This window comes from Lolium rigidum, chromosome 1, assembly GCF_022539505.1.
Source record: "Lolium rigidum isolate FL_2022 chromosome 1, APGP_CSIRO_Lrig_0.1, whole genome shotgun sequence".
Classification (NCBI taxonomy): Eukaryota; Viridiplantae; Streptophyta; class Magnoliopsida; order Poales; family Poaceae; genus Lolium; species Lolium rigidum.
The window spans coordinates 356,769,154-356,792,007 of record NC_061508.1 but is presented as its reverse complement, the minus strand read 5'-3'; the positions used below and the strand labels follow the sequence as shown (position 1 = coordinate 356,792,007).

The window sequence follows — 22,854 nt, the reverse complement described above, 5'->3', positions numbered from 1 at the left end:
TGATACCAATTGAAAGGACACAGATGTCGCCTAGAGGGGGGGGGGGTGAATAGGCGATTTAAAACATCTACGAGATGGGCTTAACAAATGCGGAATAAAACTAGCGTTTACTTTGTCAAGCCCAAAGCCTATATACTATGGTTCACCTATGTGCACCAACAACTTATTCTAAGCAAAGGTTCACCTATGTGCACCAACAACTTATGCTAAGCAAGACAAGCAACTTATGCGATAGCAAGATATATATAACTTCAAGCACGATGGCTATCACAAGGTAAAGTGCATAAGTAAAGAGCTCGGGTATAGAGATAACCGAGGCACGCGGGAGACGATGATTTATCCCGGAGTTCACACTCTTGCGAGTGCTAATCTCCGGTGGAGAGGTGCGGTTGCTTAGTGCTCCCGAACGCCACAAGAGGCTCACCTTGAGGTGTGGTTGCTCGATGCACACCAACGCCACAAAGGCCTCACCCCAAGATGCGGTACTCACACCACACACCGAACGCCACGAAGGCGCCTCACCTAAATCTCCGGTGACCCTCGCCACAAAGGCCTAGGTCACGGTTCCACTAAGGGATTTCCTTCGAGGCGGAAACCGGGCCTTACACAAAGGTTGGGGCACACATCCACAACTTAATTGGAGGCTCCCAACAAACCGCCACAAAGGCCTAGAATCTGTCTAGGGTTCCAAGAACCCAAGAGTAACAACTTTCTTGCTTTCACCTCCACGAATCACCGTGGAGAACTCAAACCGATGCACCAAATGCAATGGCAAGAACACCACAAATATGCTCAAGTCCTTCTCTCTCAAATTCCAACAAAGCTACAAAAGCTATTGGGGGAATAAGAGAGGAAGAACAAATAAGAGGAGGAACACCAAATTTATCCAAGATCTAGATCTAGTGGATTCCCCTCACAAAGAGAGGGGTTTGATTGGTAGGAATATAGATCTAGATCTCCTCTTCCTTTTCCCTCAAAAAGATTCAAGAAGCATAGGAGGAGTAGAGGGAAAGGGAAGCTCTCAAGGTCAACAATGGTGGAGAGCACAAAGGGGAAGAGGTAGCTGCCCAAGGAGGAAGAAGGGGGGCTTAAATACCCCCTCCCATCGAAATATGACCGTTTGGGTCAGCTCAGGCCGGATTTTCCGGGCCGGATATTTGCAAAATATCCGGGCCCCGAGAAACGGCTAAGGACATGAGAAAACTGCTCTCAGGATGGGGGCTGGACATTTGGCCGGATATTTGCCCGGATTTGTCCAAAAACTGGATTTTTCCGGGGGGCCGGATTATCCGCCCCAAACTTGGGCCGGAATATCCGCCCCCCTGAAAACCAGCGAAACATCAAACCGAAACGGGCATAACTTTAGCATCCGGACTCGATTTTGATGATCTTGGGCTTGTTTTAAAGCTAGGAACAAGCTCTAAAAGATCATGCAGGAAACCATCATAGTCCAACAAGGGAGGATAGAAACAAATGATGAAAGGTTTGACCTATCTAAAAAAGACATACCGGTAAAACCTCCAATCTCGAAAATGCAACAAGTTGCCCGTGCAAAAACCATTCTTGATGAACTAGAGCTTGTCATGAGAATAAGCACAAGCTCTAAATCATCACATGGATAAGATCCAAATAATAACCAAGAAATATGATGAACCAAACTCGAAAACGCAACAAGTGATCTATGCAAAATCCGTTTTCGATGAACTAGAGCTTGTCATGAGAATAAGCACAAGCTCTAAAACATCACATGGATAAGGTCCAAATAACAACCAAGAAAGATGATGCAAGGATGCAAAGGTTTGAGCTCTCTCCGAACGATACGATCGAGTTACTCACTCGAGAGCCCTCTTGATAGTATGGCAACTAAACTATAAACCGGTCTCCAACTACACTATGAGACCGGTGAGAAAGAAACCCTATCAAGAGCAAACCTTATACTTGCGCATTCCACTTGAGCTTGATGACGACGATCTTGACCTCAACAAGATGGAACGCCTTTCTTGCTTGTGTTTGCTTGACGAAGTCTTGTGGATTGCTCCCCCATAATCCACCATGGGAGAGCTTCTTCTTCGGCGCATCTTCACATAACCATGACCACCATGTGGATTGCTCCCCCATAATCCACCATGGGAGAGCTTCTTCTTTGGCGCATCTTCGCATATCCATGATCACCATATGGATGGCAAGACTCAAGCAAAGGACCTCTTCGAGATGGCTCATCTTGAACTTGCACTTCATTTCTTCATTCTTCATCATGTTGATGTCTTGAAGTAACTTGAGGGCTCACTTCATCTTCATCTTCAAGACATACTTGACACTTGATATCCTTCACCAAATTCTTCTTATTGCAACCTTGAAGCCAACATATGGTTCAAGAATTGCCTATGGACAACTCCTACAAATATAACTCAATGCAAACATTAGTCCATAGGGATTGTCATTAATTACCAAAACCACACATGGGGGCTCCATGCACTTTCAATTGTTTTCAGAACTTCCATGCATATGTAAAGAATCAGTTTCAGGTACAGATGCAGGTGCTCAGGACTGACAATGGCACGGAGTATTTGAACACACCACCTTTGGGGCCTTCTTGTCTGAACAAGGTATTCTTCATCAAACGACTTGTCCGGATACCCCTCCCCAAAACGGTGTGACAGAGCAATAAAACAGACGCGTTTTGGAAGTAGCTCACTCGCTAATGTACACAATAAATGTGCCCAAGTTCCTGTGGAGTGAAGCAGTCATGACAGCCACTTTTTTGATTAACAGGACACCCTCCAGGATACTCGGTATGAAATCCCCATGCGAGTTGTTGTTTGGAAAAAATAAGTTTGTTGTCCCGCCAATATTATTTGGCAGTACATGCTTTGTTCGGGATCTTAGACCATCGATTGGGAAGTTAGACCCACGAACAGTAAAATGTGTTTTTGTTGGTTATTTCTCTAGTGAGCAGGGGTATAAATGTTGCCTCTGCAAAATGCATGTTTGTAAGTATGGATGTCACCTTCAGGAAATCCGAGCCATTTTATGGTGAACAAACTGATCTGAGCTTATTGTTTGCAGAACTTGACCAACTTCACTCCCTGCAAGATGGTCATGATGGGGAGAAGGTAGTGTCTCACACTAAGGGTGATTATGTGGGTACTAAACCTGATGGTGATGTGCAGGTTCAGGTCCAACCAGTAGTGGGTACAATTCCTCTTGACTCTCCCCAGGTTCCTGTTCCGGATCGGTGGCCGCAGAATCTCCAAGTGTACACTTGACGGCAGCCACATGTGTAGGGGGAGCAAGAAGGTAGTGATGTGAGTGCATCTGACACATGGGACAACATCCACATGTGCAGGGGGAGCAACAAGGCAGTGCTAGCAGCTCATCTGACACAGTGGATCTACCAATTACATTGCGAAAGAAGACACGTGAAGCAGCCATAAAGGGTGAAGTGGCAAGGAAGTGGATCTGATGTGGACACCAGAATATTTTTGAACTCACATTTTAGCCGATGGAAACATCCATTGGAACATGATTTTTTGTCGAACCTCCAACAATTGGATGAGGGGCTTTTGGGGTCTCCCATGGAGACGCTCCTAGATTTTTAGGCCCTAACAGCTAACTACCTAGTTAAAGCAATGAGCTTTGTCGGTTTCCTACCTGGTAAGATCAACTCTAACGGTTACTGAAAAGGATCCAGAACCGAAAAATTCCGACGAGTTCAGCCTGGCCCATAAACAGAGTTTGGGGGCCCGAGAAACTCGTCGGCCGCCCCGTATTAAAATAGGCTGCGAAGGGAAGTTCGGTTTCCAAACCCTACTCCCCTCCGCTGCCACTCGCTCCGCCGCCACCAACCACCTCTCCAACGAGCAATCCAGCGCGCATAAGCGACGCTTCGCCCCAGCTCCGCGACGCCATGGCTTTCGCGTGGTAGCTCTGCACGGGGCGGCGCGGGCTTGGGCGGCGGGGACTCGCCGCCGCGGCCCCCCGTGTTCCGCATAGAGGCGGAACGTCGCAAGTTCAACCGGCCAGAGGTCGCGCGCAAGCGCGGCGCCCGCCAGTGGACGAACTGGGGGCTCACGCCCCCAGGAAAGCCCACCAAGTACGGCAACAACGGCGGCGAGGGCTCCTCCTCCGGCGGTTCGAGCCGCCCACCGCGCTAGCCCGTCTACGACAGCTCCGAGGAGGAGGAGCTCGTCGCCACTCGGGAGCCGACATTCTCCACAGGAGACTACATCCACGGCTCCGACGAGGAGGACGCCGTGATCGCGCAGGTGGCGGCGATCACGGAGGCTGAGGCCCGCGCTCGCTTCCGCCGGAAGGAGGCCGACGCCGTCCACCAAGTGCGGGAGTATGAGGAGGCGCGCCAGGAGGAACGCGTCCGCCGTGTCAAGCTCGAGATAGTCGAGCTTGACTCCGACTAGGAGCTCTTCACCGTCCTCCGCGTCGACGCCGTCCTCCGCCTCGACGCTCAAGCTCCGCCACCACCGGCACCGCAGCGCGCAGATGTCATTCGGGCCTCATTTTGCTCGGAATCATCTCGCGCGGTTAGGCTAGTATCTAATTTAGTTTTGTAGTTTATATTTTTAAATTTTGATGCTCAATCGGACCATCAAACTACATCTATATATGATCGCGACATTTTAATTGCGTTTTTTCAGTTTATATTTTACGGGTTCTGTTCTGCGCCAGCTGTAAAATCATCCTAAGCCACGTTTTTGAGAGACTAAATATAGTTTTTTCGGTTCCAAACTTTTCGGTTACCGTTAGAGATGCTCTAACACTTGTCAACCTATCAAATCTACAATAATTCGATTGGTTGGTCCCAGTGTGGCAGTCACGGGAAGCGATGATCCTACGGAAGTTTTGCCTTGACCAACCACTTCCAATGCAACTTCTCCCAATCGATGACCGAAGTGCTTCCTTAGGAGGCTAGCTCTGGTCGACATATTAAGTAGGGAGAAGAGAAACGCCACATAGGCAACAGTAGTCTTGGATACATGAAGAGTGATATGGACCAACCAAGTACACCCACACCTGAGGTTCAAGGTGACGCACGTATCCATTCTGTAGCAGATGAACTACCTATCCTATCCTGGTGCCTCACATTCCCATTTCTCTCGGGGCAATTTAGTCTTAAAAATGCTAGAAACCTTTTGTAAAAACATGCAAAAGTTAAGCCTATCAACCGCTCTCTTCTTCTCTGCTCAATTTCTTGTCCTCCCATCTCTTTTACTTAGTTAGCAGCCAATAACTACTATACTATTTGGGAACAAACATCTTTTTTTTCCTAATTTTGAATTTGTTTTTGGATTAACACCAAGCTGACACGTATGTCTCCTGATTCTTTAGTTCATGCTGCCTTTCTTTCAGTGTACCGTTTGGTGCTCCCTAGCAGTTTAGGGTATTGCACTTTTCTTCCTCATGGATTGTTGTGGTGTTTCTTTGTTGTGGCCGTAGCTACATGGTGGGTGGAACGATGCGGGCTATCGTGAGGTGGTTTCTAGACAGTTTAGGCTGGTCATAGTGGGTAGTATCATGGGGGCATATCTGGTGAAAACAGACAAGTACTGCAAATCTGAAAATTTCCGTCCCCTCCCGTTCGATTTGATATCAACGGTAGTGAGACACTCCTCACTCAGCACCAGCGCACCACGTGCTTTGTCAGAACACCCAGCCTTATTTTACAAAATTCACCCTGTATTCTGTTTGCTTCATGTCCTGGACGGACTGAGATCAGGTGACATGCCTAAGGCATGTCACGCATGAACAGTAAGGTGACATGCACCGTAGGCCGTAGGATCGAAAATGAACACACACGATTAAACACTGTAGCGCGCGACTGTAGATGGTCCTGTAGCACACGAACTGTAGCAATGTGCTGTGCCAATATCCTGTAGCAAATGCACTGTAGATGGTTCCTGTAGCAGTGATATCCTACCATCTAATCTAGATCCGACGGTGAGAAAAGGGTGCATGTCACCTTACTGTTCACACGTGACATGCCTAACGCATGTCACCTGATCTCAGTGGACCGTGAGATGTCGGACATGTACCACGAAAATTCCTTTTCTTCAGAACTGCTTCCTTTTGGAACAATGGACCAAATAATGTCGAATTTGTTCCATATTAGATTCGGATCTGAACAAATTAGGATCAACACTTCCGTATTTTTCTAATCAAATGTTCGGATCAGAAGGAGATGCAAAATATATAATAAAGGTCTTGGCCAGATCTGATGCTCATGCGCTGGAATCTTGGCAGTGCTTGCGCACGGGCAAATCCAGATTATGAGCGGCGGGACGCATAACGACTTCAACAATGCAGAACTCCGGGAAAACCATATCTGTGGAAGTCGACGGAAAAAGCTACTCGCCGGTGGATGCTGTTGATTTCGTCGGGAATGGGGAAGAACACAGAGAGAGAGAGCTGAGTGGCTGGGTGAGTGAGGCCCTCGAACATCTTATTGTCGTGACTTTAGGGACCGTTTTGCAAACTGGACAGAACTGGAATGGAGCGGACGATCTGACCGTCGAGGTAAAATCAAACGACACAGGTTTCCATTTTCAGATTTGCAGAATCTAGCGTGTTTTCACCTGATACGTTCCCGTAGTATCATATAGTAGTATCATGTATATGATACTTTTGTATGATACTAGATCCATAATGCATAGTATCATAGACTAGTATCATAGTTTTGCTATATTAATTGATTTGTAGAATCCCAATACAAATTTGTGTACAAGATTTATTTGATACTAACTTTTCTCGTGATGTGCGCTATGATACAGTATCTACCTATGATACTCTAATCTTCTCTCATCCATAATTACCTGCCACATCAGCATTTTTGGTGGGGCTAGGATGCATGATACAAGCTATGATACTAGCACTATGGCTAGCCTTACAGAGCTGTCAGTTCCTATTACTAGCCCATGTGTATTCTGAATTTCTGATAGTAGCACCGCTTTGACCATTGTTTGTTTTGTCTGGCTAGACTGTCGAGAAATTCAGTGCCCACCACCCCATGTTTTCTTGATTCCCTGCCCTCTCTCTATCCATTATTTCCTCCACCTTCCTGAGCTCCTCGCTGCCGGATCCCCTTCATCTTCACCAGCTTACCCTTGCCGGAGCTCCTCCTCGCCTAATCCACCGTACTTCCACCGATCTCCACCTACATGGGGTCTTCTCTGCCTGACCCCCTTGAGTAGAACAACCTGGCTTGGGCTCTCCCTATCCAAGTAGGGCAAACGTGCGCCGCAGACGAGGCTTGCGGCGGCCGGCTTCTAGCAGATGAAGCAGAGACGGGCGTCGTGGCCTGGCGTCGAGATGCGCTGCAGGCGGCCGCCGATGTCTGGCGCGGGGCGGTAAAGCCAGGCACTAGGTCAGTGGTAGATGGCAGCAGGCGGCGCTGCTTGGGCGACGAGGTAGAGGTGGCGAGGAATAGTGGCCGACGTGGAGGTCGGCCGAGGCTTGGCCGGCACAAGCTGTTGGCTAGGTGTTGCCGGTGTGGTCGAGTTGTGCCGCCGCGAGAGCAGATGGGAATACTACTTGCTGCCGGAGGAGGGCAGCATGGGAGCGCCGGCGCGGGTGAGGAGGCGGTGGTATTAGGTGGAGCCACATGGAGCGGCGGTCATCGGGGTGGCGGACACAAAATCTTCTTCGCCAAAGCTCTTTCTGCCGCGAGATCCCAGTGCTCGAGCTTCTCGGCGGCCGGTGGCCGTGGCGTGGGTCAGATCCTGCTCTGGTTCACAGCCGTTACTGTGGCGCTCCAGCTCCATCCAAGACTCCGATGCAGATCCTAACCAGGAAAGCGGCACCCAACAAGATTGGTCCGTCGGGTGGGCGCTTGACGACTAGCAGTGCTGTCGGTACCATATCTTGGAGCACAGCCTTGCTGGAGGCTGCTCCGCCACCACCCAGAAGATGAGGTTATACACTCTTTATGAGCAATCTGAAAAAATCTTCCGAAATTTGGAGGATTTTGATGTTGTTTTTGTTACTGCGCTGCAGGAGTTTCGAAACTGGTTGACTCCTTGGGCGATGGAGGCGATGCACATGGTGGAGGCAGATAAGGAGCTAGCAATTAGAGGGAAGAACCATGATAAGCTGCAGGTGGCTGGGTTCTTCGATTAAGGTTTTTGATGCACTAGCGGTATGGATTTCTAGAATTTGGTTTGGCGTGCTTTGTTCAATGGTAGTAAGTAGAGTAGCATGTTCAAACAAAAAAAATGCATCGATTATTACTTTTTCAATGTATTGCGTTTTCTTTTCTTAACCACATATGATTTTCAATATCTGACTCTTACAACATGTGAATCCCAACCTTATAGAGGTTAAAGAACCTAAGCGCACTGCAGTACCGTCTGTTCAAACTGATTTCAGGGTATGTTTCTTCACTGTGATGTTTCTATTTAACATGTACTTCAGTACTATGTCATACTAATCTAGCAAATGTAATTGTGCACGCTAGATATAACTATAAGGAACTATAAAGTGTAGTATGTATACGGAATAATATTTGATGCTCAAATTATGTAGCTTCGTACTACCAACCTTTGCCGTATTGTCATACAGAGTATCGAACAGATAGGATTTTAGTTTGAAGATTTTTCAGTGGTAAGATAGTAAAAAGTCGTAGTCGCTCTTCTTTGTTTGTAAGGCATAACCAATCACATTGGCATCTATTTTATTTCATAACTGTGCGCGTGATGCCACAGGTCACCTATATGTATTATTCTGTTCACTTACATTGGCTCTGGCTGCAAAGTTGTGTGGCACGCCTGCTTACGTTGGCATACCGCATACCCAAATGGGTCATGGAGGGTGACCTGGAGGAGATTTGTTCCATGGTCTACTTGGCGCACCTGTCCAAATTTCTTGCTGAAACTTTTTATACGAGGTTGCACGTTGTACTCCGGTGGCCATTTTTAGGTATTCTAACCTGCTCTTGACATGTTCCACCGCTAATTGATTTTGTGTTGGGCTTCAGTTATATCCAGGGATGATACACCTTAAATCAGAAATGAATGATGGATTGGATCTGGTCCTCTTCAAGGTGCTGGAGGGTGGAAACATATCAATGGAGATGAAACCTGAAGCGTATATCTTGCTGAGGAATTTCTACCTTTGGCGAGTCAAACACATTTAACTGTACCCGCAAAAAAAAAACACATTTAACTGGATCTGTTAGGGAAGGCTTTGCACTGCAAGTAGTTTAGTTAGAGTACTCTAGATGTTTTCAGATTCGTTCAGGTAATAATATTTTTGTCAAGAGTGGTATCTGCCTAAATGTTATTATTCCATTGAACTATTTAGTAACGTCAGTTCAGTTTTGATATGTCCTGTGTTCTTTGTTAGTTCTAATATTTATGCTAACCTTGCTTTTACTGCAATTTTTTAATAACATTCCTTATTGACCCAATGATTTTGTAGATTCCGTTATGTCAGGATGCATATGGTTAAATATATATGTCTTGCCTTCTTTGCCTGTTGGAAAGTCAATTATATTTTCCCCTACCACAGAGTTAATGCCATAGCACATTACATTTTGGTGTCATGTTTTTGACAGCCAATATAATTTTACTTGCATCATTTAGACGTTTTAAAAAAACCTGCTGACTATAAATGTTATAATATATTGTACATGTCTCAACTACTGTATGCAGTTCTATGGTAAGAAAAATTCCATCAGTAAAGGTGGATATTTTTTAGCTGTCTTATTTATTTTCAGGGTGCTTCCTTAAGGGAACAATTATATGAAAGAGTTTTGCCATACTACATGCAAGAACAACGAAATCTTTTCTTTTTTATATACGTGTAAGATTAGTTGTAGCAAGTGCAATATTGGCTAGCTATCGGATTCTTGGACACCCAGCAGAAATGGAGCAAGATTGAGAGTCCAGGCCCTATGTCAACCAATTACACTCAATGTGTAAACCAAGTACAACTGTATCTTTTGGTCAGTTAGTTTGTATGATTGAGATTTATGTGATTTTGCGTTTTCAACTTACACTACACAGATCAACAGTAGATGTTCTAGCTAGAATTTAGCATGAGAGTATATTGATATGTTGCCTGCATATGTTTGAACATGACCATCTTAATAGAAAGATACAATCCAATTTAGGATTAAAAAGATGGATAATACTGATGTTGTTTTCCTTTCCTTCATGATCATGGTACTTTTCTTGATATGGTTCTCTACTTTCAAATTATTTTCTTTTCCTCATTGAAGTTACTTTTCTCAGTTATCTATAGCTGGATATTGTAGGGATATCTAATGGGTTAATCTACCATTTCAGCTACAACCTAGGTTAGAATAAGCAAAAGTATATGGTCGTTGAAGTTTTTATGTTGGTTTACTGTTTGTTTCAAAGAAGTAAAATCCTAAGTGTTTTCGCTCCTTAGGAAGTTAAATACATCATGTGGCTACATTTCAGTTATTTGTTCGAACCAAGCTAGGGGTAAAAAATTGTTGAAAAGAATACATTTACCATCAGATTTCCTTTTGCACAAGTAATTATTTGTAACAATTTCAAGCAGGACATCATATTTTTGGTACTCAAACTATATATTTATTTTTAAACCATTTGCACCTGCATCTATATAACAACTGAGTTTATTTTGAATGAAGGCTGCGGAGAATAGATATAGGCAGAGAATCACCTTGCTTGCTTATAGCCTTACCATTTTTTTGTGTTCCCTATTTTAATCTTTAGAGTGAACTGATGAAAATAATAAGAAAACAAAACTACTTTTAATCTTATTGTTCCACTATTTTTCACTATGTGATGTCATATATTCCTAGCTTATGTCTCAGCTGCCTATATCAGTACAGCTGGGTTTTGCCTTCATCTTCTTTTTACGAAATACATTTGCCGCCATTTCATATAGCATATCAAATATTAATCCAATATGATGCATGAATTTGTATTGTTAATTTTATAGCATAGCATGCAACCCAGCATCCTCCCAGTGATTAAAGGATAGATAGTCCACTCAACTTCTCATTCTGAAATTGTGTGTTTAATGCCAATTTCAGATAGGATCAGCTCGATGATCCACTAGGAAAAGGTGACATCGGAGTATTGGTCCTTTGGTGACTACCAATGCTCTGGGCTTCATCTAACCAACATGTCTTATTTTTCTTGGTTCCTCGCTTTATGTTGGATTCTTTCTACAACATGATCTTTTCTAGATCTTGAACGCACATTTCCCCTTAAATGCGCAGTTAGTGCAAATTTAAAGATCAGAAGTCTATTGTTAATATCTGCATTTTTTTAAAGTACCATATTCTCATTTTGAATTCCCCTGAAAAATGGTACTCGGTGCAAATTTGAAGATTCGAAGTCAGTTGCTAATATTTACATTTACAAAACGTTCTTCAAATGATTACACAATGTGTATATCTCTTTCTGGGTGATGAATTTGGATTAAGGTCATTCAGATGTATGTTCTATGTTAAAAATTCTAACTTTTCTCAATAGTAATACATTTCCCCTTAAATGGGCAAATGTATTACTACTGAGAAAATCTGTGTATGCCAGTTCATAGCTTGATTTGAGCTAAATTCATTGGTACTATATTGTTTAAATCTATTTATTTCATTACTGTGGTAACTAACATTTAAATAAGTGGTATATATCCAATTGATCAATGCTACGGTAAAAGAACTTCAGGTCCTTTACTATCAGACCTCTATTGATTTAAAGCATCCTTAATTTTTTAACTATAGGCTGGGCGCGGCGTGCCGCCGCGCCTATCCTTGCTAGTATCTACTACAAACGGTAGGTTGAGTTATGTAGTCGGTTGTCGGCGTATATATATATTTTCTAGGTAGTGGGCTGCTACAGAGACACCAATATTTTGCAGAACCATTTACTTTGCTATGTACTGTTCTATCCATTCCACTGAAGTTCAAGACACCATCATTTAAACTTTTGGTTATATTTGACGGCGACACTATGTTGTACTAGCACCTTCAGAGCACCACCACGTCACCTTTGGTTTGACATCCATATATATCTGGCGTGCCAGTATTGGAACATGATGACAAACCGCACCAGGCGAAAACAAAACCGCTCCGTGAAAAAAGATCAAGGAGGCGATCCCATCTGCCCCAACTACACCGGCAAGCCGCCGGTCCCTGCCTCCTCCGTCCGCCATTCCGGCGACGGGAGGGGGTGGGGACCTCAGGTTTCGCCCCAGTCTGTAGTTAGGTTGGCCTAGTGTTTCCTTGAGGTGTTGCTTCCATGGAGGATACGGCGCCGTGTCGGAATAATTTGCCCCTGCTTTTCCTCCATCTCGGCGTTGCTCCTATCGGTGCCATTGAGGGGCAGGTGGCCCGGTCTTCTCGCCGATCTCTTGATTTGGTGAGATTCATGTCTGGTGGTCGGCGTTCGGCACCCTCGCTGGTGGCGGCCGCGTCGACTGTTTTAGGTTTGTTTGTTGTCTTGCAGTTGGGTGTGTGGATGACGAAAGGCGGCGATGTTCCTCTTCTCCGACTGCGTTGGATGAAGTTGATGTCGTCGGGATCTGGTGACCACGGGGAAAATCCCCGGCCGACGTGCCACAAAGTCTCGATCTCGTCGCTTGCGGCGGTCCGGTTCATCGGCTCGGAAAGCATCATTGTATGCAAAGGTGCTCTCCCAAATCTGGGTATGGTGGTTGTTCGCCTCTTTTCTCGACGCTTCCTTGGTGGCAGCGGAGAACGTTGGTGGACGACATTTCGGCGAGGCACAAGTTTCTTCGAGGGTGAAATTTTAATTTTAGTTCTTGTGGATATTTTTGTGCAAGTTTGCTTGACAAACATGTTTGTCTCGGATGGTCATCATATATGTAATCTCTCTAAACATATTGTTTAATGAAATATATGGTTGCTTCAAAAAAAAAAAAGAACATGATGACATGAGCGCTCACCGTAGCATCGCTAAGTTTTGGAGACCAGCCGACAGCTAGCAGTGGCGCAAAGCCGCAAACCGTGATGCGTTGGCCAGAAACGGTGAAAAATTCATAGACACGTGTTTCATTGGAGTTATTGTAACAAAAAAGTCACTAGTACAAGTTTCTAGTTGATACCCTTAATTTCGTGGTAAGCTGTAGAAAACACACAGAATATGGAGTATGATGCTAATTGATGACAGACTTAGTTAGTGTCTGTCTCATCGGCTCGAGTCGGCTCTTTTTTTTTACCTCTGGTCTGTAACCGAGGCAAACTTTAATAACAAATCAAACTTTTCCAAGAAATCCGAAATGATTCCAGTAGTTCAATCTCCCTGCCCTGAGTATTCTGGAAACGATCGGGTGGACAAGCCGGTTTGAGAGTTTGAACAGGTTTTGCAACTTTCAACCAAATTTTAACTAAAGAAATGAAGATTTTAAAATTCTAAGACATTCAAAGGATCTGATCTCCATTTCTCGTGTCATCTAGAAAACTTTGAGCTAATTTTGACAAGCCAATAAAATTTTGTGTAGCTTTTGCAACTTCTAATCAAATTTCGATAAGAAATGCAAACTCTTAACAAAAGTACAAAGACATTTTAGTATGCCAATCTCCTCGCCATGAGTATATGGAGAAGTTTGAGCTAGTTTTGAAAACCCATTAAAAGGTTTATGGTTTTCTTGAAACTTTCAACCAAATTTGATAAAAGTTCAAAAACATAATTTGTAAGGGAAAAAATTATCAAAAATCCAAACTTCCTCTTTTTTGTAAGGGCAAGATCGATAAAAGAAATTCAAACTTCTCAAAAGAAAATTAAAAATCCCTATCACTTTTGGTCACTTGTGAAAGAGACATTGCTGGTAGGTTATAACACCAAACGCTAGAGAAAAAGCATCACTAGCTTTTTTTGTCACTGACTAGTCGCTACTGATGGGATGGTGGTCACCTACGCATTTTCATCTAAGTGGTAAAACCGACAGAGTTGGCATTGTTTTACCCATCACATACGGCGTAGTGGTGGCACCGTAGAGATAGTTGTTCAAAGAGTAAACTCGGTTGAATCATGTTGGGCCTTTAGAGCATCCCCACTCGTTGGCACTCCCCACGTCCAAGTCCGGCGAAATTTTCGTCCGGATTGGAGGAAGATTTGGCGTGGGGAGGAGTAGTTTCCCAGTCGTGTGCTCCCCAAGCGGCGTTTCTCGGGGAAAAAGATGATGGCTCGGGGAATCCGGACGAAAGAGGAGACACGTGGGCGTGGGCGGTTGGTTTAGCTTCATCCGGAGTCCCCGGGAGACCCCCGGGAAACCGAGGATGGCATGGGGAGTCCGGACGAAAATAGGCTCAAATCCGGACCAAAACGAGGAACCGGGGGCCTGACTGGGCCGTTTTTCGCCGTCCGGATGAAAAAAAGTGGTCGTGGGGGGCTTCTCGGGGAGACTAGTGGAGATGCTCTTATTACCAAAAACAAGAGCAGAAAGGGAAATCTTATTACATGAAAAGGAAAGGCCATATAGAACAATGTTTCTATGGAGCACGATACTACGAAGAGATCGCCTGGAGTTTAATTTGAGCACCATGCATGGGCCGCAACATCATCACAGCATGTGGTGCATGAGTATACTCCGGTGCGAGGTCAAACTCAAAGCGTTGAAGGATCATGCACAATGCCATCTTGGCCTCAAGCAAGGCGAAGTTCTGCCCGATGCAGGTCCGTGGCCCCCAACCGAAAGGAAAAAATGCTCCCGGGTCCTTGGATGCCTTGGAGATCCCCTCCGCAAATCTATCGGGTCTGAATTGGTGCACGTCGTGTCCCCAGATGTCCTCATCGTGGTGGATGTACAACACAGGCATCTCGAAGATCACACCAGCTGGGTATTTGATGCCTCCGATCTCAATCTCCTTATATGTTTGCCTGGTGAATGCAGAAGCCGGTGGATACAAACGAAGAACTTCATAAAGAATCATTGTCACCTGCACAACAAGATATTAATAAGACATTGCTCATCTAGTTTTATGGCGTTGTAAGGAATCAAGCAGTTTCGGTGGGTGCTCACGGTTTTGAGTCGATTGAGACCCTCGTAGTCAATCTTATGTTTCCCAAACATGCGAAGAACCTCCTCCCGTGCACGGTCCTGCCACTCCGGGTGCATACTAAGCACAACCATTGTCCATGTAAGCAATACCGATGTTGTCTCCATTCCTGCAAAATAGAACAACTTACACTCCTCTATGACCTCTTCGGTCGACATTCCTTTGACGGATTGGCCATTTGCATCTTTGTCTGCCATGTTTGATTCGAGCAATAAGCCAAGTAAGTCGTCTTTCGTGCTTTCTCCTTCCTCAATAGCTTGCATCCTTTTGGCAATAAGATTCCGTAGAATGGACTCAATCTCGCTGTTAATTTGACGCATCCTTCGGTTATTTTTGGTAGGGAACGACCTAGGAACGATGTTTTAGTCACATTGTCAGTAGATGCAGAATGAGAAACAAGGTTGTCAAGAGAAGAATATATGTGCCTAGTAAACTAGATAAGGTCATGCACTCATGCAGAATGTTCCGACACTGAAATTCTTGTACAAGCAAGTTGATTCAACCAAAATGGGATTGTTAATCCGGCCTCAGCAATGGCTGGTGGACCCGAATTATGATTACCAAAAGGACGTTCTTGCTCAACAGCTAAGTTTTTTTTTTTTTTGAAACCAACAGCTAAGAAATTCTAGTGAAAAGGGTATTGCTGCATGATGCAAAGTATGTAAGTATAAGAAAAAGTTGTAGCTCACATGTAACCGGGAATGAAAAACTTGTGAAGGGCCGCCATGAAGCGCACTATCTGCTCAGACTGCAGCTGAAAAATCCTTCTTCCCTCGAGATAAGAGCTGCCGAACGCGGTGCGAGAGATGACATCTCCGGTGAGGGTCTGGAGCTCGGAGCAGACGTCCACCTCCCACGAGCCGTCGGAGCCAAGGGACTGCGTCCATCTGCCAACGAGCTCTTGGCAGCACGAAGAAAACGCGGGCAACATGAGCTGCAGCAGAATCAAGCAAGACAAGATGAGCAGCACGTCCGTCGTCGTCGTCGTCGTCGTCGTCGTCGTCGTGTCACAACAGCAATTACAGAAAGAAAGAACAGCTAGCGTACCTTGAGCTTCTCGGCATGGAAGGCAGGGTTGAGGATCCGGCGGTGCTTGACCCACTTCTCGCCCTCGTAGGTCCCGACGCCGAGCGCAAGCAGCTTGGCCAGCACCGGGAACTTGACCTTCTGGACATGGCCGAACTTGCCGGCCATCACCTCCCTCACCAGCCTAGGGTCGGTGATGGTCACCTTGGGGACGGGGCCGAACCAGGAGACGCACGGCGAGCCGTGCTCCCGGACGGCGCCGTTGAGGAAAGGCATGACGCGGGCGCCGATGTCATGGCAGCGCAGCGGCAGGGGCGGCTTGGCCCACGCCTCCTTGTTCTGCCGGCCGTGGTCGATCGCGTCGCCGGCGAGGAAGCGGTACCGCGTGCCGCGGAGGCCCTGGCCGCGGAGAGCTCGCTCGAGCCGCCTCGGCCGCCGCCATAGTTGCTCCAGCAACCGGGTGGCCAGCCACAGGAGCGCCAGGCCCAGGAGGCCGCAGGCCAGGTAGCTCCATGGTAGAGCTGGACTCGTCAGCGATCCTGCAGAATCCATTGGTCCTTTCTTGATCCTCAGATAATGCTGGGTTCCGATCGAGCTCTGGATATATTAGAAGTGTCATTAGGATAATCAAGTCTTCAGTGCTTGTTTTTAAAGCTTATCGCACTGTAATCAGTGATGTGGTTTGTGGAAATCCTGGACAGTCAGACCAACAATGCTACACTTACGGAATTAGTTTATGGAGTATTCTTACAGACAGTACGTGGAATCGTGCGATTGGAGAAAACGAGCGCGGCAGTTCCAGCCAAATCTTTCCAATCCAATCTGCAGCTCACACGTTAGCCCGCAACAAAAATTCCGTAGGAATCCATCCGTAGAAGTATTCCACGTTCTGTCCGTAAGAATACTCCGTAAACTAATTCCGTAAGTGTAGCATTGTTGCTTAACATCTAAAATTGAAAGATAAAAAGTGTTACGTGTACAAAAGACATAGCTGTTCTATCCAGTTTGACACGATTCATTAGGAAAGGAACCGGCGCCGACCAGCTAACGGTGTAATTGACACGTTCTATGTTAAGGTTAGAAACGATTGTGTCCGATTGAAAGAGTTAAATATGTACCTAGGTGGAATCTCCGTCATGCATGGCGTGTCAAATGCAGAAGAACAACTAAATATAATTGGCTTGCTTTGTGTTAAACTTGGACATGTGGCGCCATATATGGCCATGTGAACTATCCAGTGCTAGGTAGAGAAAACATATGTATTAGAAGCAGAAAATGTGGAGAGATGTGTACTTGAAGGTTTTCTTGTGGCTGTGATATATTCTGGACGGAAATCAGAGGTTGTAGTCTCTAGGACATGTCCTACGCCGGTATGAATGAAGCTGAAAAACAAGCATTTTCATCTGAACTACATCCCACATTCGCAACCATGGAACCAAAATCACGTCACATTTGAACTAAATTACACAGCTGCAGTTAAAGACATCACATCTATGAAACAAAACAAACCGCGTTTCCAACTAACATGCTGCTCTAGTACTCTACAAAGTAAGAAGCTGCAGTCCCAAGTCTTCCGCAAAGGTAAAAAATGTTACATTGTACAATCATTTGATAGTCCGATTCTGTCTACTGAGATACACTCGAAAAGACTGCCATTCTCGCCCCTAGCAGACGGAAATGGAAATGAAACTCGTTGGGTTTCTTCTGTTTTCACCTTGGTGCCAATGAGCGAGAACTCATGGAAGAATGGTAGTTGCTGCTCCTCTGTTTGCGATACGAAGAATAGACATCACCGTACTGGTGGCTCTCCTCATTTGGGTCAGCAGAGGCTCCAAGGCCCAGCCGGCCGCTCGATCCCGGTTTGCTATCAACCGTGCCATCAGCGCGCATCCCTGTCTCAGGGTTTACATGCAAGCTGGCAGGGGGAGGGATGCACGCACCTCCCTTGCGAGCAGGAAGCTCCCTCTCATAATCGTCATAATCATCAGGCTCGCCTTGCTTCATCGGACCTTCTGATGGATTTACCTCCCCGATCTCCTTGAAGAACTTGGTCACACGGTCAAGGATGTCAGACTCTGAAACTGTTGACGGTGGGATGACCGTGGGGATGTCGAGTGGGCTCAAGGGAGAATATGGCACCCCACTGCCAATTTGCATCTTTCGGACCATTCCTGGAATGAGGCCAGGGGGGAATAGTGGATAAGGAGGTAGATTTTGATCATGCGTAGTAGCTGGAGCAGCACTTTGAGGAAGCGGAGTGGGGAGTAAGGATGGCTGCATTGGCAAAGATCCTGGAAAAGTAGTTTGGCCTAGAGGAGGGTAAACACCAGCGGGAAGTTGGCTTGCTGGAAATTGTGCAGAAAGCACAGGTTGGGGTGCAGCAGAAACAGGATAAGTTGCATTCTCCTTGTCTGGCGGAGCAGAGGACCATTTTGAGGGCCCCTCGCTGATCCTGGAAATATATCCATGAAACATACTTAGGTTTACCTCCAACAAGCATAAGGTAAATGCAATGCATCATAAAAACCATTTGGAAATGTACAGTGTAACAATAGAGAATTAATCATAGAATGTAAAAACAAAGCTAATTCATCATGAATAAATTAATTTTCTAGTTTATACATAGATCTACAAAAGATTGTGGACCTGATATACAAAAAGGATTTTAGTCTGGAATTAGTGCGGATTGGTCTCAGTGGTAGCATAGTAAACATGATCTTCCTCTACAGCCTGGCGAACTGATTACGTATACCAAAGCTACCCACCTTTAAAGTTTCTGGGCACTAACATATCGCTACTGCAACGAAGGGTTATCAAATAAAAATGAGAAGGAAATGATAACATGATCAAAATCCCATAGGTTAGGTTATATATGCCTAAATCACAAGAACCCCATTTATGTGAAAGCTAGAAACCTAAAGACACATGAGAAAAAATAATTATGAGCAACTAGAAAGAATGGTATGCTTTAGTAGAAGAGTGGGATAGGGAAAACCTGTATAGGGCGCGGGATCTGGTGAAACATGTCGTGGTGCTGAAGGATAGGACGCCCCACCTTTCATCTCTCTTTCAAGGTTAGCAATGGTTTCGTGGTCATAAACTTCCTTCGAACCCCAGAACTGCAAAATTTTCTCAAGGCGATTCTGGTTGTCATCTTTACTCTGTGGATTATTATAAATCCTTGCAAGCATGGACCCCAGGACAGATTGAAAAGCAACGGCCTCATTGTCAAGGTCCTGAATATTAGTACGTCTTTGTAAGCTGTAGCACATGGAATGTGTTAAGAAGGCACCGTCGATGAAATTTATTAAAGAAATACCAGTGCAATTAGGAGATGTAACATACTAGATTCAATTAGTAAAGAGCTCATGCAATAGTCACTAAACCAGATGAAATTTATTAAAGAACATTGTCAAACAGAAATAGTGCAGAGCAAGCTATAGCAACCCACTCTGCTAGTGTGTTAGATGCATCATACATGTCGGTATCACGAAACATTAGACACTTCTACAATACCATCATCATGTTGTTATTGGTATATCATCTTTTACAAGATGATTTTGCTACAATTGATGCATTGCCAAATCAATCATATTCCATAAGCCATCTCAACATATGGTTATGCAATAGCTAAAGCAAAATAACCTTCAAAAGTGCGCAAGCTTCTCAATGACTAAATACATAGAATTAGCGGGGACATTTCATCTCTGATGCAAAAAAATCACAAATAATTAAGTCGCGCTCATGACTCCTGAGCTATCTCCTAATAGCAACAACATACACAGTTTAGTGTGCGCTGATACACAATAAAATATGTGTTGATACTAAATTTTTTAAAACAAGGACACATCAATATGCTAGTGTAGTAGCATAGATATACTTTGAATATACCATACAGACTACAGAGAGAGAGAGAGAGAGAGAGAGAGAGAGAGAGAGAGAGAGAGAGAGAGAGAGAGGGGGGGAGAGTGAGCATATGAGGCTGCATCCATAGTAAAATGAGTGGAGATGAGAGTGAGGAGGGGCACGGCAAGATGTCATCCAATTCCTGGTAGTGAAGCTAGGGTGCCATGTTTGTGTTGCACGTGCAAGATCGGAGAGTAGTCTGTTCCGTGTGATTACATGTGCAAGCAAAAGACTATTAGGACTGGTCTCCCTTAGATAAATGATTGGTTATTGGGCTTGTATTGGCAAGGTTATTAACCCCATGAAGAGACGTATCAGTAGCCTAAATGGAAACCATTATGTACATGCTTATATGTATCATAAACAATAGCAGTATCATATACGAGATCCGATATTGGTACAACAGCTAAATGAAATATCAGGGTAACCGAGTGCATGTTTTTGTTTTCTTTAGTTGTCTATGTGCTTAGTAAATAAAGAGTGGTCAGATCAGACAATTGGCCTTCATGTCTTTTTTGTTTGAAGGTTGGTAGTACATAGAATTATTAGTAACATTTTCATCTCTAAACACGGAAAATCCCAAAAAACAAAGTCATGGTTGGCTCCTGAGCTATCTTCCAAATAGGAACAACACCCATGATCTAGTGTGCAGCTGTGCGGTGATACACAGCACAGATGTGTTGATACCAAATCTTCCCAAAACAAGGATTCAGCAATATGCTAACATACATATACTTAATATATAACATATTGACCACGGAGAGAGACTGCATATGAGGCTGCACTGCAAGAGAGAAGATGAGGGAGGAGGGAGCGCGGCAACGAGGTACCCAATTCCTGTCAGTTAAGCTAGGGGTGCCATGTTTGTGTTGGACGTGCAAGATCGGGAGCTGTCTGTTCTGTAGGAATTACATGTGCAAGCAAGGGAGCAATAGGACTGGTCTATGTTAGATAATGGAATGGTTACTGGGCTTGTATTGGCAGGGATATTTCAATATCCTAAAACGAAATCATAAAGGTAATCGGTCAACTAAGAGATCCAATATTGGTACAGCAAATAAATGAAATATCAGGGTAACCTACTGCATGTTTTCTTCAATTGTTTATGTGCTTTGGAGAAAAATAAGTAATTCAGATCAGACATTTAGTCTTCATGATTTTTTCTTTTGTTTAAAGGCCCTCTATAACAGTCATTTGTTTATATGTTAGTATACACTCGTCTTTGAAATGAATCAGGGTGAAATAAGGTCATGTCAACTGGCAATGATTTGGCAATTTTACTTATTTTGAAGAGAGAATGACTTTGATACTTCCAAATGGAAGGCCACTCTCTACTGCATTTTTTCTACACAATTCTGTAGGGCCTCTGTGAAATGCTTGTTCTAAAAACACAGGAATAGTGAGCAGACATGAATAAAAGACTTCACAATTTCATGAATCCAATAGAAAACAGAAACACAAGAATTTGCACATATGGCTCTTTCGATGCTATGCGGAAATTTTGCAGGAATTCAAAGGGAGTGAGAAGGTACAAACAGGACACAAAATAAAATTTCTATGAGGGTCTAAGCTCTTGCTAGTATCCTATGGAATTTGAGTGGCAAAGCACTCCAAAGAACCTCTATAGGAAATTTATATGGATTGGAATCTTAGAAAAAATCCTATGGAAATCCTTCAATCCAAAGGGCCTTAATAATAACATAAAATGGCAACAAGATGTAGTGATTGCAATTCACTTCACATGTTGGTATTTCAGGCACATCAAAGTAGAGTCACTTCTTAAATGAAGTTTTCATCAGCATGAACATTGGACAAACGATAACTAGATCGAATTGATAACAACACTTAAACCATAAGGTGCGCAACTATATTCACAAAACAGATGCTGAGACGGAGACATACCCTTCGAAAAGAATATCGTTGACGAGGAAAACAATGTGCAGCTGCCTCTCCGAATCGTCCAAAGCAAACACCCTCTCCCGAATCGCTTCGGCCAGAGCCGGCGCGAACGGCGCCCTCTGCATGAACCATGTCTTGGCCCCCTTTATCGACTCTTTGGTGCCATTGAGATTAACAAGCACATCGTGCAGCTCGGCACCGACATCCGCCGGGAGCGGCCCAGAGAGACCCTTGAACGACTGCGCGGTGGCAGCTTCATACTCCCCGTGACCGTGGGCGCCAAAGTGCTGGTGCTGGTCGTAGAACGGCGGGTACATCGGCGGCGGGCCGTGCATCATCGGACCCATGGGCGGCGGCGGCAACATGTGCGGGTACGGCGGCCGGCCGGCGGCCCAGAGCATGTACCTGTAGTAGGCGTGGCCGTCCCCGCCGAAGACGAAGGCGTAGTCCGGGTTGTCGTGCTGCTTGTCGCGGATCACGATCTCGAACTCGGGCCCGTTCTTGGCGATGTACTCGACGAGCTTGTCGATGCGCTTCTGGAGCTCCGGGTCGGCGGGCGGAGGGGCGGGCGCGGGCGGCGCGGACTCGAAGTGCGGCTGGTGCATGTAGGCGGGGTGGGAGGGCGCCGGCATGGCGTGGGGCGGCGGCGGGTAGGGGGACGGCTGCTGGAGGTGCGGCGGGTAGAGCTGCTGCTGGGGCGGCATGGCGCGCGGGTACTGCGGGTACTGCGGGAGTGGGGCGGCGTAGGGCGGCGGCCCGCCGGCGTGCGGGTGGTGCGGGTACTGCGGCTGCGCCTGGGGGTGGAAGCCGTACTGCGGCGGCGGCTGCTGCTGCGCTTGCGCCTGCGCGTACGCCATGGCTGCGGCCGCGTAGTCCTGGGCTTGCCGGTCCATGGGTTGAGACGGCGGGATTGGCGGGGAGAGGGGTAGGGTTGGGCTGGCGGCGCCGGTGGAGACGGCGGCGGAGGAGGGGGAAGAAGAGGCTTCTTCTACCCCTCT

At 45.5% G+C, this 22,854-nt stretch overlaps 2 protein-coding genes across 2 annotated transcripts; both read right to left on the bottom strand.

Annotated features, from left to right (window-relative positions):
* Positions 1-14,473: 14,473 nt before the first annotated feature.
* On the bottom strand, positions 14,474-16,603 carry LOC124665666 (cytochrome P450 72A15-like). The gene is made up of 4 exons (XM_047203060.1): positions 16,073-16,603; positions 15,715-15,959; positions 14,989-15,373; positions 14,474-14,905 (listed from the first exon to the last, which is right to left on the bottom strand). Exons 1-4 carry the CDS (start codon positions 16,601-16,603, stop codon positions 14,474-14,476), a joined length of 1,593 nt encoding a protein of 530 aa, XP_047059016.1.
* Positions 16,604-17,482: 879 nt separating this feature from the next.
* Positions 17,483-22,854, bottom strand: LOC124684676 (calcium homeostasis endoplasmic reticulum protein-like). The gene is made up of 3 exons (XM_047218947.1): positions 21,860-22,854; positions 19,058-19,312; positions 17,483-18,527 (listed from the first exon to the last, which is right to left on the bottom strand). The coding sequence occupies exons 1-3, from the start codon at positions 22,747-22,749 to the stop codon at positions 17,762-17,764; spliced, it is 1,911 nt and encodes a 636-aa protein (XP_047074903.1). The 5' UTR covers positions 22,750-22,854; the 3' UTR covers positions 17,483-17,761.